Source organism: Dermacentor variabilis, chromosome 2 (genome assembly GCF_050947875.1).
Source record: "Dermacentor variabilis isolate Ectoservices chromosome 2, ASM5094787v1, whole genome shotgun sequence".
In the NCBI taxonomy this organism is placed as follows: Eukaryota; Metazoa; Arthropoda; class Arachnida; order Ixodida; family Ixodidae; genus Dermacentor; species Dermacentor variabilis.
The window spans coordinates 206,422,192-206,437,986 of NC_134569.1; the positions used below are offsets into that span (position 1 = coordinate 206,422,192).

General features: G+C 47.5%; 1 protein-coding gene across 2 annotated transcripts in view; it reads right to left on the minus strand.

Moving 5' to 3' along the window:
- The window catches only part of LOC142573062 (uncharacterized), a 45,296-nt gene that overhangs the window by 20,788 nt on the left and 8,713 nt on the right, over positions 1–15,795 (minus strand). For both annotated transcript variants that reach the window (XM_075682573.1, XM_075682572.1), the window contains exon 2: positions 13,028–13,134. In XM_075682573.1, the coding sequence (XP_075538688.1) occupies positions 13,028–13,134 (107 nt within the window). The remainder of the gene's footprint in view (positions 1–13,027; positions 13,135–15,795) is intronic.

A 15,795-nucleotide genomic window follows, 5' to 3' on the forward strand; every position in this document is an offset into this window, starting at 1 on the left:
GCATCTTCTTACGCACCACGTTTCCGCAACCCATCTGAATGGCGCACTGCTGACGACAAGCCCATTTGTTTTCACTGCCATCGAATCAGGCACATTTCTCGGCACTGTCGCAGTCGCTGGAGTTCCCCGACCCGGTCTACTTGCACTGCGTATTCTCGCCCCCGAGGTGGCCCTTCTCGTCTATATGCCGCACGCTCCGATAATGCTGCCCCTGATTCTCCTGCACCGAACCGCCCCTATTCTCGTTCGCCTTCGCCCCAACGACTACAATCTCGCTCACCCCAGCCCCGCCGCTCCTATTCGTCGACATCCTTCGGACGTCGCTCCCAGCCGGAAAACTAGATGATGCAGCGCCTCGAGGTGACGCTGCATTGCTCCCTACGCCGCCAAATCCTCTACTGACGTCGCCCACTCATCTGAACCTTCTTGATGTGCAAGTCGACGGTGTTTCTGTGTCTGCTCTTATCGACACTGGGGAGCATTTGTCAGTAATGAGCTCTGACCTTCGTAACCGGCTGAAGAAAATAATCACGCCAGCCACGACGGTTGTTGTCCGTGCCGCCGATGGCGGAACAGCCCCTGTAACTGGTATGTGTGCCGTCCGCGTCTCCTTCGCCGATCGCTCCACTATCGCGCTATTCACAGTCATCGCCCACTGTCCCCACGACATCATCCTCGGCTTAGACTTCCTCTCCGCACATTCTGCTCTCATCGATTGTTCCGCCAGTACTCTCCGTCTTGACCTGCCTGTTCTGGATCCCGCTGAACCACATCCCAGTCACCTCAGTTCCGTCGACTTTCTTCGCTTGCCACCTTCGGCACTGACTTACGTTGACTTAATGTCATCCCCACCAGTCCCCTACGGTCACTACATCGCGGTTCCTATGCAAGACGTCCTCCTTACACACGGGTTCACAGTACCTCATACAGTTTTATGTATTACGGCGAATTGCGTCTGCCTGCCAGTGGTCAATTTTATCTTGACGACACAAGCGCTGCCACGCGGGATGTCTCTGGCCCAGCTTTTGCTCATTCGAGGATCACTCAGTAGCATCTATTGCAGTAGACGACAATTCAGCCGATCCTCCTCTACCGTCGCAGTCGGCAACTTGTACCATCGCCGACTTACAGAAAATGTTTGGGCCTGACTTGCCGTCCGAGGACGCTCGTGAGCTCTACCGCGTTCTGTTTTCCTACCACGATATTTTTTACTTTAACGATTGTCCTTTGGCCCAAACTACGGCTGTTAAACATCGCATTAGTACCGGCGATGCCCCTCCTATTCATCGCCGCCCGTATCGAGTGTCACCGGCTGAGCGTCAAGTTATTCACGCCGAAGTTCGCAGAATGCTTGCCAAGAACATTATTGAACCGTCATGGGCGTCACCTGTTGTACTGGTCAAAAAGAGTGATGGCTCATGGTGCTTTTGCGTGGATTATCGGCACCTTAACAGGGTTACCAAAAAGGACGTGTATCCCCTACCTCGGATTGATGACGCCCTTGACTGCCTCCACGGTGCTCGCTATTTTTCCTCTATTGACCTTCGCTCCGGCTACTGGCAGATAGCCGTGGACGATCTCGACCGCGAGAAGACTGCTTTTGTAACACCCGACGGTCTTTATCAATTCAAAGGGATGCCATTCAGTCTATGTAACGCTCCTGCCACTTTTAAACGCATGATGGACTTCCTTCTTCACGGTTTCAGATGGTCCACGGGCCTCTGCTACTTGGACGACGTTATAGTGTTCTCCCCAACGTTTGCTGCGCACCTGGAGCGCCTCTCGGCAGTCCTGGACGTTTTTCGTCGAGCCGGTCTGCAACTGAACGCATCGAAGTGCCAATTCGGCCGTCGCCAGATTACCGTCCTTGGACATCTCGTTAACACGAACGGAGTGTAACCGGACCCAGGCAAGATCCATGCTGTTACGCACTTCCCTGTTCCGACGTGTGTCAAGGATGTGCGCAGCTTCATCGGCCTTTGTTCGTACTTTCGCCGTTTCGTGAAAAATTTCGCCGCCATAGCACGACCACTAACCGAGCTTTTGAAGAAAGGCGCCCCTTTCCAGTGGGGCGTTAACGAGGCCTTTGCATTCTGGCATCTAATCGACCTTCTCACAACGCCTCCCGTTCTGGCTCATTTCGATCCTCCTGCGCCTACCGAAGTCCGTACTGATGCCAGCGGTCACGGAATTGGCGCAGTACTGGCACAACGCCAGCGTGGCCACGACCGTGTTATCGCTTACACCAGGAGGCTCCTCTCACCCGCGGAGCGCAACTATTCCATCACTGAGCGTGATTGTCTGGCCCTAGTTTGGGCAGTTGCGAAGTTCCGCCCATACTTATAGGCCGACCCTTTTTCTTGTCACAGACCATCACGCGCTTTGCTGGTTATGCTCATTGAAAAATCCTACAGGAAGACTTGGTCGCTGGGCCTTACGCTTCCAAGAATATTCGTATACTGTCACCTATAAATCTGGCCGACTACACAAGGACGCTGGCTGCCTGTCTCGCTACTCGATAGACGAGCCTAACGACGCCGAAAGTAGTACCGCCAACGGCATTTTCTCTGTGTCTGCTTTCGCTAACATAGCCGATGAGCAGTACCGAGGCCTATCGCTGCGAGCACTCATCGAGCGTCTGCGCTCTGTACCTAACGATGCATCCGTTCGCCGATATGTCCTCCAGGGCGGCATGCTGTATCGAAAGAACTTCCTCCCTGATGACTGATTTTCTTCTTGTCATGCCAAAACATCTACGACAGACTGTGCTCTTCGAGGTGCATGACGCACTCACTGCAGGACATCTTGGGGTAACCCGCACGTACGACCGCGTCCGCCGCCGCTTCTATTGGCCTGGTCTCGCTCGCTCCGTCCGACGCTATGTTCCTGCCTGTGATCCCTGCCAGCGTCGAAAAACACCTCAGGTGCTACCTGCCGGTCATCTCCTCGGTAGTTTTGGATGGCACCCAATCCCCGAGAGACTCTGCTGCAATGCGCGGAACAAATGCCGCTTACGGAGACATTCTCGGTGTTGCTCTTGCAATTCGATACGCCATCCGTGTTCCTGAGGAAGTGTATTTTACGACGCATCTACCGATAGCGTCCGTGAAAGAGCGCAGAGTGCATCTGGCACATTACAGAATCATTCGGTTCCACTACGTGCGTTACAATAGGGAAGCGTAAGGGGTAGTGGCCTAACATCACAAAAAGATTTACCTTACTTGCCTATTCTTTTTACAAATATAAGAAGTCTTGTAAATAAATTTCATTCTTTATCTTCGGCAATCGACACATGCGATGCAAAAATTATTGCCTTGACAGAAACTTGGCTTCCTGCACATGTGCGCGATTATGATACTTTCTGTGGCGCCGGCAATTTCGCTGTCTACCGCTGTGACCGATCTGCACGTCGAGGAGGAGGCGTCCTTCTCGCAATTTCTAAAGATATTCCATCAGTTCATATAAATATTAACACTGAACTTGAAACCACGTGGGCTTGCCTAACTCTCGGTCACACAAAGATAATCCTCGGCGTTTGCTACCGCTCACCCTCGTCATCTGCCACTTTCACTGAACAGCTACACGATGCTATTAATCTAATTTTTTCCCGTTTTCCTACAACACCATTATTCTTGCTCGGCGATTTTAATTTTCCAAATTTAATATGGAATACGCATCCACCCACCGTAAAGCCTTTTTCCATTCAGGCTAAAGATTTCTGTGAACTGTGTTCCCTATTTTCATTTTCCCAACTTGTGACTCAGCCTACCAGATCATCAGTCAGAACCGCTAATACGCTTGATTTAATCCTAACTAATCGACCAGAAATTGCTTCCTCTATAACATACCTACCTGGTATTAGCGACCATACCTTACTGACATTCGGTTTAAAAGTCTGCTATCCCAAAAGGATAAAAGTTAAGAAAGTAATACGCGATTACAAGAAAGCCAACTTTGAAGCCATTAACAATGAACTATCGTCATTTATTCAAACATTTTTTGTTGATTTTGAGAACCGTACGGTCCAGTCAAATTGGGATATATTTGTAGACCAAGTACGCCTATTAACTGAAAAGTTCATTCCTAATCGCATCATCACTTCTAATCCTCAATCTCCTTGGTATAACTCTTATATAAAGCGCCTATCTAACAGAAAAAAAACGTCTCTATCGCTTAGCTAAATCATCTGCAAGTAAAAGAACTTGGAAAACCTATAACGTTGCCAATCATCTATACTTAACTGCGCTAAAAAATGCTAAAGACCATTACTTATCCCATACATTACCTGACATGCTTACGACAGATATCCGTAAGTTTTGGCGCGTCATTAACCCGTCTTCTGATAGCTCGATCACCTTGAAAGATGAGTCTGGTGAATTTATTCCAAATGAAGCTTGCGCAAACATTCTCTGTGAATCATTTGCAAATAATTTTTCCACTTCATCGCACATTGATCAACCACACACAGATCACTACAACTATCTCATTATGCAACCCATAGCTCTTGACTTTGCAGGTATTGCTAGGCTGATTGATGATTTGCCTTTAAACTCAGCTCCCGGTTACGATACCATTAATAGTAAGTTTTTGAAAAAGACTAACACATACTGTTCTGTAATACTTGCTAATATTTTCCAGCAATCAATAAACACTTGTACTCTGCCTGCTCAATGGAAAATAGGGAAGGTGGTTCCGTTGCATAAGTCTGGTAACAAAAACTCACCCCTGAATTACCGCCCGATTTCGCTTACCAGCACATGTTGCAAACTTCTTGAACATGTTATATTTACTAATCTCGTTAACTTTCTTGACTCGAACACATTTTTTACCCCTGCTCAACATGGTTTTCGCAAAACATTCTCATGTGAAACCCAACTAATATCTTTCACTCATAGATTACACTGTATTTTAGACCGCACTTCCTGTGCCGACTGTATATTTTTAGACTTTAGCAAAGCATTCGACAAGGTTTGCCACAAACTGCTCCTATTCAAGCTGAGTCTTTTAAACCTTGACAGTAACCTGCTGAAATGGATTGAGTGTTTTCTTACTAACCGTCATCAATTTGTTACTGCGAATAATTATGATTCATCATTGACTGAGGTTCGTTCTGGTGTGCCTCAAGGATCAGTACTAGGGCCCCTACTTTTCCTGATTTATATTAATGACCTACCTTCTTCATTGACATCTCATATTCACTTGTTTGCCGACGACTGTGTGATATATCGTGAAATAATTACTAACGACGACACTAATGCTCTTCAGTGTGACTTGGACTATGTGATTGATTGGTGTAACACTTGGCTCATGGAACTTAATATTAATAAATGTAAAGTTATGCGCGTGCAGAGGAACACCAGTACTCTTCCTACTTACTATCTAGATAATATTCCTCTAGAACCCGTTAACTCATACAAATACTTAGGTGTTCATATAACAGCAAAACTAACCTGGAACATTCACACTCAGTACATAATAAGTAAAGCTAATAGCATGCTCGGTTACTTACGCCACAAGTTTTCCAAAGCTCCATCATCCTTAAAATTACTACTTTACCAGTCATTAGTGCGTCCTAAATTAGAATACGCTGCAGCTGTGTGGGACCCATACCATGAAAACCTCATTTCTTCACTCGAGCTTGTCCAAAATAACTCAGTCCGATTCATATTTTCAAATTATAACCGTACCGCTAGCGTAACATCAATGAAAGACAATCTATCTCTTCCATCACTTGCATCTCGTAGAACAATAGCACGTTTGACACTGTTTCACAAATTTTATTACCATTCCTCCCTTCACAGTAACTTCATTTCTCAACCTCATTACCAATCGAGCCGCATCGATCATCACCATAAGGTCAGACTTCAAACAGGCAACACTAACACTTTCAGTCAATCTTTCTTTCCCAGATCATCACGGCAGTGGAACCACCTTCCCTGTGAAATTGTATCTATTGTCGACAACAAACTGTTTCGTAAGGCTTTAGCTAACATTGTATAATTAGGAATTATTAACATGTTATTTCATTTACTTGCCGTACTTACAAGCGACTAAGGTCGACACTGATTAACATTGTAATAACAGGAATTATCAACATGCTACTTTTTTTACATTGTGTGTCGTACTTACAAATTTTGGGCAAGATATTACATAGTATTGTATAATTAGTAATTACTAACACACTGTATTGTTTATTTTCCGTACTTTATTGTTATACCTCCCGTTTTCCCACTCCCCTCTGTAATGCCTTCGGGCCTTGAGGGTACCATAAATAAAAAAATAAAAAAATAAGTATATATTGACGGACTCGCAACAGGCATGCCGGGCGTTCCTATCAGGACATGGCATCCCGAGAGCGGCGCACCAAATTCTCAAACAGATCCCGCAAAATACACCAACTACACCTCCCCGCATCCACTTACTCTGGACCCCTGCTCATACCTCGCTGCCGGGTAACGAACGCGCACATACGGTTGCCCGAAAAATTTCCCTCCGGGCGACTCGGCGTGGTGAGGCGACTAGTTCAGAGTGGGGGGATCCCTTGCTCCGTTACAAAGACATGCTCCGTCATTATACACGCATTCGTCGCACCCACGCCGCACCACCGCCGTCCTTCTCGCAGGAGGAAGCAGTGGCATTACGCCAGTTACAAACCGCAACTTTTCCAAATCTTGTCTCTCTCAATAAATTCTACCCACACTGTTATGGAGATCGTTGCCCTGGCTGTGGCAGCTCGCCCACAATCTTCCACGTCACGATTGAGTGCACTGCAAACCTCTTTCCTCCCTTGCCAACTCTCCTTTACCCCCTACGCAACAAAGAGCTTTGGGACGATGCCCTCCGCGACGGACCTCCCGAGGTCCTCAGAGCTGTGATACAACGGGCTCGAAACATCGCCGGAATCATCTTAGGGACCCTGGACTGAGGGTTCCTCCCACACTGCTCTCGCCATTCAAATATTATTAATAAAGATGTTTTGCTCTCTCTGTCTCTCTCCAGCCGATCACCGTCCCTGTGGAACCGTTCTTTCGTGTTGGATTAGACCTCCTCGGTCCCTTTCCCACGTCATCATCCGGGAACAAATGGGTAGCCGTTGCAACTGATTACGCCACCCGATACGCTATTACGCGGGCTCTCCCTACCAGTTGCGCCACTGACGTCGCGGACTTTCTTTTGCGTGACATTATCTTGCTCCATGGAGCGCCGCGACAGCTGCTTACTGACTGTGGTCGAAACTTCCTCTCGAAAGTTATCGCCGACATTGTGCGTTCCTGCTCCACTCAACACAAGCTGACTACATCATACCATCCTCAAACCAATGGCCTGACAGAGCGGTTAAACCGTACTCTTACCGATATGCTGTCCAAGTACGTTTCCAAGGACCACCACGATTGGGACATTGCCTTTCCTTACGTCACATTTGCGTACAATTCTTCCCGGCACGACACCGCCGGATTTTCTCCATTCTATCTACTGTACGGTCGCGAACCCACCTCTCCCCTAGACAGACTTCTTCCTGCTGCAATCTCAACAAGCGAGTATGCGCGCGACACCATCGCCCTCGCCGACCATGCACGCCAGCTTGCCCGTGCTCGACCGACGGCCTCACAAACCACTCAGCAGTGTCAGTACAACGCCTGCCATCGTGACGTACAGTTTTCGCCTGGTGCGTTCGTACTCCTGTGGTCGCCCTCTCGTCACGTCGGACTTTCAGGAAGCTCCTTTCGCGATACGCAGGGCCCTACCGCGTGCTGCGTCAGGTGACGCCTGTGACGTACGAAATTGCTGCTGTGAGTTCAACCTTTTCCTCTCCTTTGGCATCTAGTGATGTCGTGCATGTCAGCAGGCTCAAGGCCTACTACAGTGCTTCCGAGTCCGACCTTCAGTCGCTCCGGGACAGCGCTTTTGCCGCCGGGGGTAGTGCTACGGAACAGTATTTCCACTGACGAAGAGGCGAGCAGTGAGAAGACGACGACGACGATTGGAGGCTAGCGCAGGCTGTTGCCTCTTGGCCAAGTGCGGCGTATTTTCTTGTAAATATACTTGTATATAGCTTTTCGTCTGCGTCTTCCTATGTAACAATATGTACATCATAAACTGCAGTGGGGATAAAGGGCACCCTAGCCTCAGTCCTTTGTTTATATCTTTCTCCTCGTTCCTCATCCGTTCCCATTCAACGCAAACGGCATTTTATAGGTAAATCTCCCTCAAAAGCTGCAGACAGTCGTCGCCTAAGCCTTCCCCTTCCAGAATATCTCACAAGATGTCGCGGTCTACGTCGCCGCACGCTCCTGTAATGCCTAAAAGCCACATATAACGGTCTGCTTTCTACTCTTGATACTTCAATACACTGAGTAAGGACAAATAAGTTATCATCCAGACGTCTACCTATTCTGAAGCCATTCTGTAGTTCTCCCAAAATGCCATTATTCTCTGCCAATGCTGCAGCGTTAACTTAATTTCTTGCATTGCTAACCTGTATATTACCGATGTAATGATGAACAGTCTATATGAGTGAACTGTATCTTTGTCCCTCTTACCTTTATAAATTACATTTATTCTACTTTGTCGACAGCTTTCCGGTATTCATCTATCTTCAGGCTTTCTTCTACTGCTTTCAAGAGAGCTTGCTTACTTTTTCGTCCTAGTTCATTAATAAGCCTAACGGGAACCTCCTCTAGCCTTGTGGCTGTGCGCTTCGGAATTTTCTCTTCGGCTTTATTCCAGTTGAAAATTGTTAGCACCAGCTCCTTTTCCATGTGGTTCTCTTTCATGCCCCCTTGTTTCTCAACTACAACCTTGTCATTGCCTTGGAAAGATTCGGCTGTTGCTTTTCGGATGTAGTTTAATGCCGCGTCCCCTTCCAGTTTGTTTCCATCTTCCTCTAGGATATGTTGTCGTATTGTTCCAGACTTCCTGCCTAATAGCTTTATGTGGCTCCAAAATATTCTAGGTGCTGCCTTCTTTTTCTCGCGTGTTTCTGGCCAGCGCTCACTTTCACCTTTTATCTTTGCTTGTACCAGCATTCGAACCGCAGATTTTTTCTCCCGGTATATTTTCCATTTTCTGGCCACCTTATCCTGCGGCAAGTGCGCTTTCTTTGCCTGCCTGTGCTCTCGGGATGCTTTCTGTCGTTCGGCGATCGCTTCCCGTATCTCCCTGTTCCACCAGCTTTTCGCTTTCTTTTTTCCTTTCCAACGAACATGTTGCTTCTTTTTCCGTATTTCTGTCGTTATTACACTTAGGTCACTATATACCAGCCCAACAGATGACTCGAGGTTTCATACTAGATTATATTTCTACATCACCCGCTGCAAAGCTTGTGGCTATTCGGGAAGCGATTCGCCACATCCGCGGGGAAGGACCTCAAGAGTGGTGCATTTTCACGGACTCAAAACCTGCGCTGCAAATTTTGGGATGCTTCCTGCGCCACACCGCATATCAGGTTCTGGCACTGCATATCACCGAGCTACTTTCATGCGCGCAAGAAAAACACCACCGCATAGTGTTCCAATGTATCCCGGGACACTGTGGGCTCAATGGTAATGAGATGGCCGATGCTGCAGTAAGGCGCGCCCTCAGCAATGGCTTGCGAACTGTAGTGCCATTCTCCGGACCGTACATCACATGCCTCCTGTCGGAATTAATGAGGAGTGCGACGAGAAGATACCGGGCCCAGCCAGACGCTCGTCACGTCCGTCTTAAAAGGCTGGATCCCGATATGCAAATTTCCTGCTCTGCGTGGAATTCTACGCCCTCATACATGCCTGCTACACAGACTGCGATTAGGCGTCGACTTCACGCGCAAATATTGCACATCATTGGACGGACAGACTCTCCGGACTGTTCAGTGTGTGACACTGTAGAGGCTATAGATCTTGTGCTCGTGGTGTGCCCTGAGTAAGCGCGCGAAAGACTGACAATGGCAGATACCTTGAGACATTTACACAATGGACCACTGTCAGAGAATCTCTTGCTAGGCGCATGGCCACAGAGTTGGCAGACGATAGAGACAATGCGTGCTCTTTCACGCTTCTTAGTCGACACGGGCCTGGACTCACGCTTGTGGTACCAGTTATGCAATGTGTCCTTCACCTCGTTCCTCCCATTATCATCCCCATTGTGACCCTTTTTCTTCCCTTCTTCCCCTTCCCTTAAGTAGAGTAGCAGGCCAAATGCTCAATTTTCCGGCCGACCTCTCTTCATTTTCCAGTCATTAAACTACTTTTTCTTCTTTCCCGCTCTTTGCTTGGTCATTGGCCGAGTTCTTCTTCGACTGTTGTGACTATATTTGTTATTTGTTCATTTTTTCAATTTGGACAGGCCATTTTGCTCTTCTCTCTCTCTTTCCAAACTGCATATCATGTTTTCAAAATTATGCGTTTATGTTCACTCCCTATGCTGCTATACCCTTCCTCGTCAATGACCATTTCTCTCAACTTTTCATGAATTCCTTTTGTCATCAAACAGTAATCAACGGTCGATTGCCGGTTTCCCACTTCCCACATGATCTGCCCTTCACACTTAGGCCCTGTATTCACGATAACGAGGCTATGTTGCTCACAAAGATCTAGCATTGACTTCCCGTTGTTGTCGGTATAGCCATCTAAATCCTGTATGTGGACATTCATGTCACCTAATAAGATAATTCGGCATCATTCCCGAAACCCTTAAAATCGGCACTTCGGCATTCCACTAATTATTGATTCTTCTCTGTGCAATTATCTCCGGTCCACAAACACGTTTCGCCGAGCCAAGTTATCTTTCCGCTCGTTGTACCTGATATCCAAAGATGCTCTTGACATTTTGAATGCACTCTTTTTCATTTGGCTCCCTGATGAATGAGCATTCCGGATCCCACTCCCTTTCTTTCCCTGTGCCCGTGGTTGGGCTCTGCCTGGCGGGCGATCCACCAGATAGCAGCGCGGGCGGCTGCGTGCACGGCGAACTGCAGCCGCTCGATCTGCGTTGTCCGAGACGCCGTCGCCGGCGCCCATGAACAACGAATAAGATGCAGTGCGGTCCGAGTACCCGTCGGACGATTACTATGACATCTCCCCAGAGTATGAGATGGAGTTCGCCTACGAACTCGCTGAAGAAATGTAGTGTCAAGACCATGGTGCCGCTCTGAAAAGTACTGTCGAACATCGCTCTGCGAAGTGGCGTCATCGTGCTGAAAGGCAGTGTCATCGAGAAAGAACACTCAACGTAACGTGCGTTGTTCTCAGAACTACTTTTATGAGAACCACGAAAATAAAGATCAGCTTCGAGTTCGCAACAAGGCTGGTTTGTCTTCTTGCGCTGTTGCGATTTCATAAGAGGCAACATCAGACTCGGAAACACAACGCACCAGCACTAAATTCAGCAACATTTCGCCGCTAGACTAAACTCAGCGACATTACTCAGCGACACACGCAGGGACGAGTAGTGCTCTTGCAGTTAGGCATCATAAAAACTGCTTACGTGCCCCCGTAGTTTTTTATATTCTGAGTGACAAGTTACGCTTTAACCACAGAGTGATTTAAAGAGGACATTGGCAGCACGTGCCAACGTTCGGCTTTCAAGAATTAGTTCGAGAAGTTCACGCACAGAAGCAAACAAGGTGAAATGCTTTTGTTTGTACTAGCTTATTTAGAGCTACGCAAAAGAGGTGCCTCATGTATTACGGTTGAGGCCATACCTATAGACGAGAATTTTCAGCGCTCGAAGGTGACTGCTGGTGACAGCGGGAACAGGCGCATGAAGAGCTGCGATAGTCCTCACCTTGTCCTTTATCGTGTACTTTCAGCCTATGTTCCCTCGCCATCAGCTACGATTTTATGAAACCCGCAGTCGCTGCGCGTGCCCCACTGACAATGGTGACTAGGGTCGAGATTATGTGCGCTTGATCTAAATGCGGGTGCGAGAGTAAGAATTGTGGGGTTCTCAAACCCATGCTCTTGGTACAAAGGCACGACAACACAGTAGTGCAAACAATCACAAGGGCATTTATTGCACCTTTCATAGATCAATGCCTGCTAGCCGAGTTGCTATCCCCAAAACATGCCGATGGGCGCGCGACAAATCTAGAAAGTCCAACTCACCGCGACCGGATAGCGAGCGAATATGTTTGCCCCATGCTGGACACCGACGCCTGGTCGTTCGCATGTACGGTCACGCGAACGGTGGCGCGTTCAAACGAGGCCTCATGAGACGGTCTCGCAGAAGCATGGATCGGCGCACGTGCAGAAAGTCCGCAGCACTTGCCAAACCTGAACCGTAGAGGAAGCACCTTCTCCTTTCCGTGCCCAAGTAAACCCCGCCGTTACGTGGCGTGAGCAGCGCAACACTCGCGCCATCTCTCGTACTGCGCTTCAACCAGACCGACTGCCGCGGGCATCAGGCCACGCGGCGAAGCCGGATTACAAGAGACGGGAGCTATGCGGGAAAACAAGATATCAGAAGACACGTGAGAGTCACGCATCCCCACAGAATAAATTAGCTCTATACTTTCCCTTGGACATTACTCCCTGTATTCGTTATCTTTGCTGTACCATTTATCATTCTCATTCGGTAACCTTCGTTTGGTTGTTTCAGATCAGTCTTCATTTCATACTCTCTTTAACCGGAATTATCAAATATTCTAAGGCAGGCTAGGTTTCAGTTACAGCGCTACGCCGGTAGACAAGCGGTCACGAATGGTTCCAGCGCCCACTCTCCGAAAGCTAGGATGTTGCAACGTCCTTTTTGGTCATCATTACCTTGGTACAAATACGAGGCGATGTTATTACCGAGAAGCTGCTGAAACAACGTTTTATGCGAAATCCTATCAGGCTACCTCGTAAAGGATCCGGGTTCGCTTATTTTGTGTGGTGGGTTCATGCTTGAAAATACAGCAAGGAGGCAGGACAAGGACTAAAGAAGGGAACGAGATGGCGCAGTGCCTAAACTTAAGTTTTCATTGCACGGAAGAGGGATTATGTGCACACCTCGGGCCAACCTAGCCTAACAACCAACTTTATTATTGTCGTGTCAGTGCATTCATTACCTTTATTATGACGGACGTGGGCACGGTGAAACGACGAACAAGTTTCCTCGCACACTTCTGCATAATTTTGCTAGCAAGTGCAGCGCTTCTCGATGCTGTCCTGATACCTGTCTCAGGATGACAAGAATGAAATTGCATCATAAGGTCGCAGATAGAAACTGTCCTATTCTTCAATACCACCCTCCCCCCACATGCCGAAAAATTCCTACAATGTAAGGTTAGGCGCCGTATGTCATTAAATTTTATATATATATATATATATATACGGGTAAATATTCACAGTGAAGTAGACGCGCGTTTGAAGCGGGTTATTATTTTTCTGGTATATTGGAACAAAGGTTCCGGAGAAGACCGCGTTGAAGCACGTCTACTGGAAGTAATAAACCGCTTCATACGCGCGTCCACTTCACTATATATATATATATATATATATATATATATATATATATATATATATATATATATATATATATATATATATATATATATATATATATATATATAGTTAAAATTGCGCATGTCCTTCACACATAACAAAAACTATGACTAGGTAGCGCAAAATTTACTAATAACAGAAGACTGTATTCCAGCACTAAACAGTGCTGTAATACCCTAATACAGTCTGCTGCTCATCCCATTATTGCATGCAAACTTTCATTGTGTCACCTAAGGTGTATTCGGTCCGTAATGTTGGCGTAGAGCATTAGATATGGCGCACCTAAGCAAACAGAGAAAATCTTCGCGTGACAGCTCTATTGACTTTGTCCGCTCCGTTACCACTTGGAGATCAGACAAAGTGATCTGTTGCAAAGCTGTACGAAGCTACTAGGACAGTGCACACATTGTGCACTAACACACAGCTTCTAGCTGACACGCACATTGGTACAGTATCTCTGCTTCAAACCAACATGTACCCCACGCAGAACACACTGCATAACTACATGCCTGAGCTATACACAACATCATATTGCGAAAATTGCCTTAGCACACTAAAAGTACATCACTTGCTCTGACCGTGTGGTTGGATCCACGCAAACAAGAATCAAGACTCCGCCAGGCTACAAGAAGCGTTACGCCGCACGGACCTGGCGGAGCAGCTCTGGGCCGTCCGGCGAGCCCACTTGGTGGGCAGGGAGTTAAAACTCCCGGTCCTAACGTGGGAACAGCCCGCTCTATGGGGCCTTGCGCCCCGTAGCTCGCAGGACCTTTCAGTAAAGTTATTCCATCCATCTGACTCATTCTTTTGTCCACTTCCTTTCCGTATCTCTCCCTAGCGCTTTACCCCAGCTGTGGAGCAGAAGGCCAGAGGCGTGTTCCTCCAGCCCTGTCCACACTTCTCTATATATCTACCTACCTGTCATCTATGCTCGTTAATCAAGATTTGAAATGATAGCGAGAGAATTACGGCAGAACCCATATCACGATGAATGGCGATGTCCATAGGCGCCGAGTTTTGAATCTGCCGGTGGATGTAGTCAGATGGATGTAGTGTGTAAGGGGGGCACATCCTTTTCTTGATAACGTTAGTCGCAATAAAAAAATCCGGAAGAACCCATCTCACGGTGAATGTCGATGTTAATGTGATTAGCATTAAACCCCTGTAGCAACACACCCTATTGCCAAAGACGAAACGCGTTTAGACCCTTTGAGGCTTATCTTGTCCCACAACAATAATCATCATCTGTCTTGCTCGCGTTTCCTCTCTTGAGAACTCGGCGCTCGCTATTTCCTGTCGAGAATGCTGTGTCAAGCTGATAACGCGCAAGCCGCTCCTGACTAGGAAGTACCGGGCTCGCAGCGTTAAAGAAAGGAAATGCGGGCAAGACGGATGACGATTATTGTTTGGGGACAAAATACAACCCAAAGGTTGTAAACTTTCTTTTTAAGAGCGTGTATGAAGGTTACTGGTTTGGGCTAGTTGGTTGCAATTTATCGTCAATGTTAATTGCGCACCACTTATTTTACGCTTGTGTCTGTCGTTCCCCAGTCCTCGTTCCAAGTTGTGCGCAAATAACATTGGTCAGGTATGAGGCGCGTACTGCAGCTGGGCGCCCCTCTCGCTCTTCCCACTGGAAACGCGGTCCAACTCGTCGCGTTGCATGCGTGGTAATATGTATTCAGGCAAAATTTTCGGAATATATATGTCGTAAGTTCGATTTCTCCCAGGCCCGAAAAACATTGTCATTGAAGAGCGGCAAAACCCAGTGGAATATACTCAGTGACTTCAGTTGGCGTCAGAGAGGTTTGTCGAAGAGCGGAACAAGCCCAGTGTCGCACAATGACTCAAGTTAGCCTGTCGGTTAGATGGACGAAGCCATCTGAAGACCGCAGAAGACCAGCGAATCTAGAGCTAATAAAGTTTTTCACTCACTCACTCACTCACTCACTCACTCACTCACTCACTCACTCACTCACTCACTCACTCACTCACTCACTCACTCACTCACTCACTCACTCACTCACTCACTCACTCACTCACTCACTCACTCACTCACTCACTCACTCACTCACTCACTCACTCACTCACTCACTCACTCACTCACTCACTCCGTCGGTTAGTTTCGAATCCTGCTCCCTTGGCCATGACCCCACGATTGAGCGTCTTGATCGGGAGGACATGCCTCAGCACACCAGACCGATACCCATTGCTACCGACACCCACGGGCCAAAGTTGGCAGGAAAACAGTTATAGACACCATTAGACAGCAACTGAAACACGCATAAGGTATCCAAAGAATGCTAAGTGCAATTAAAAACAACGACGTAGG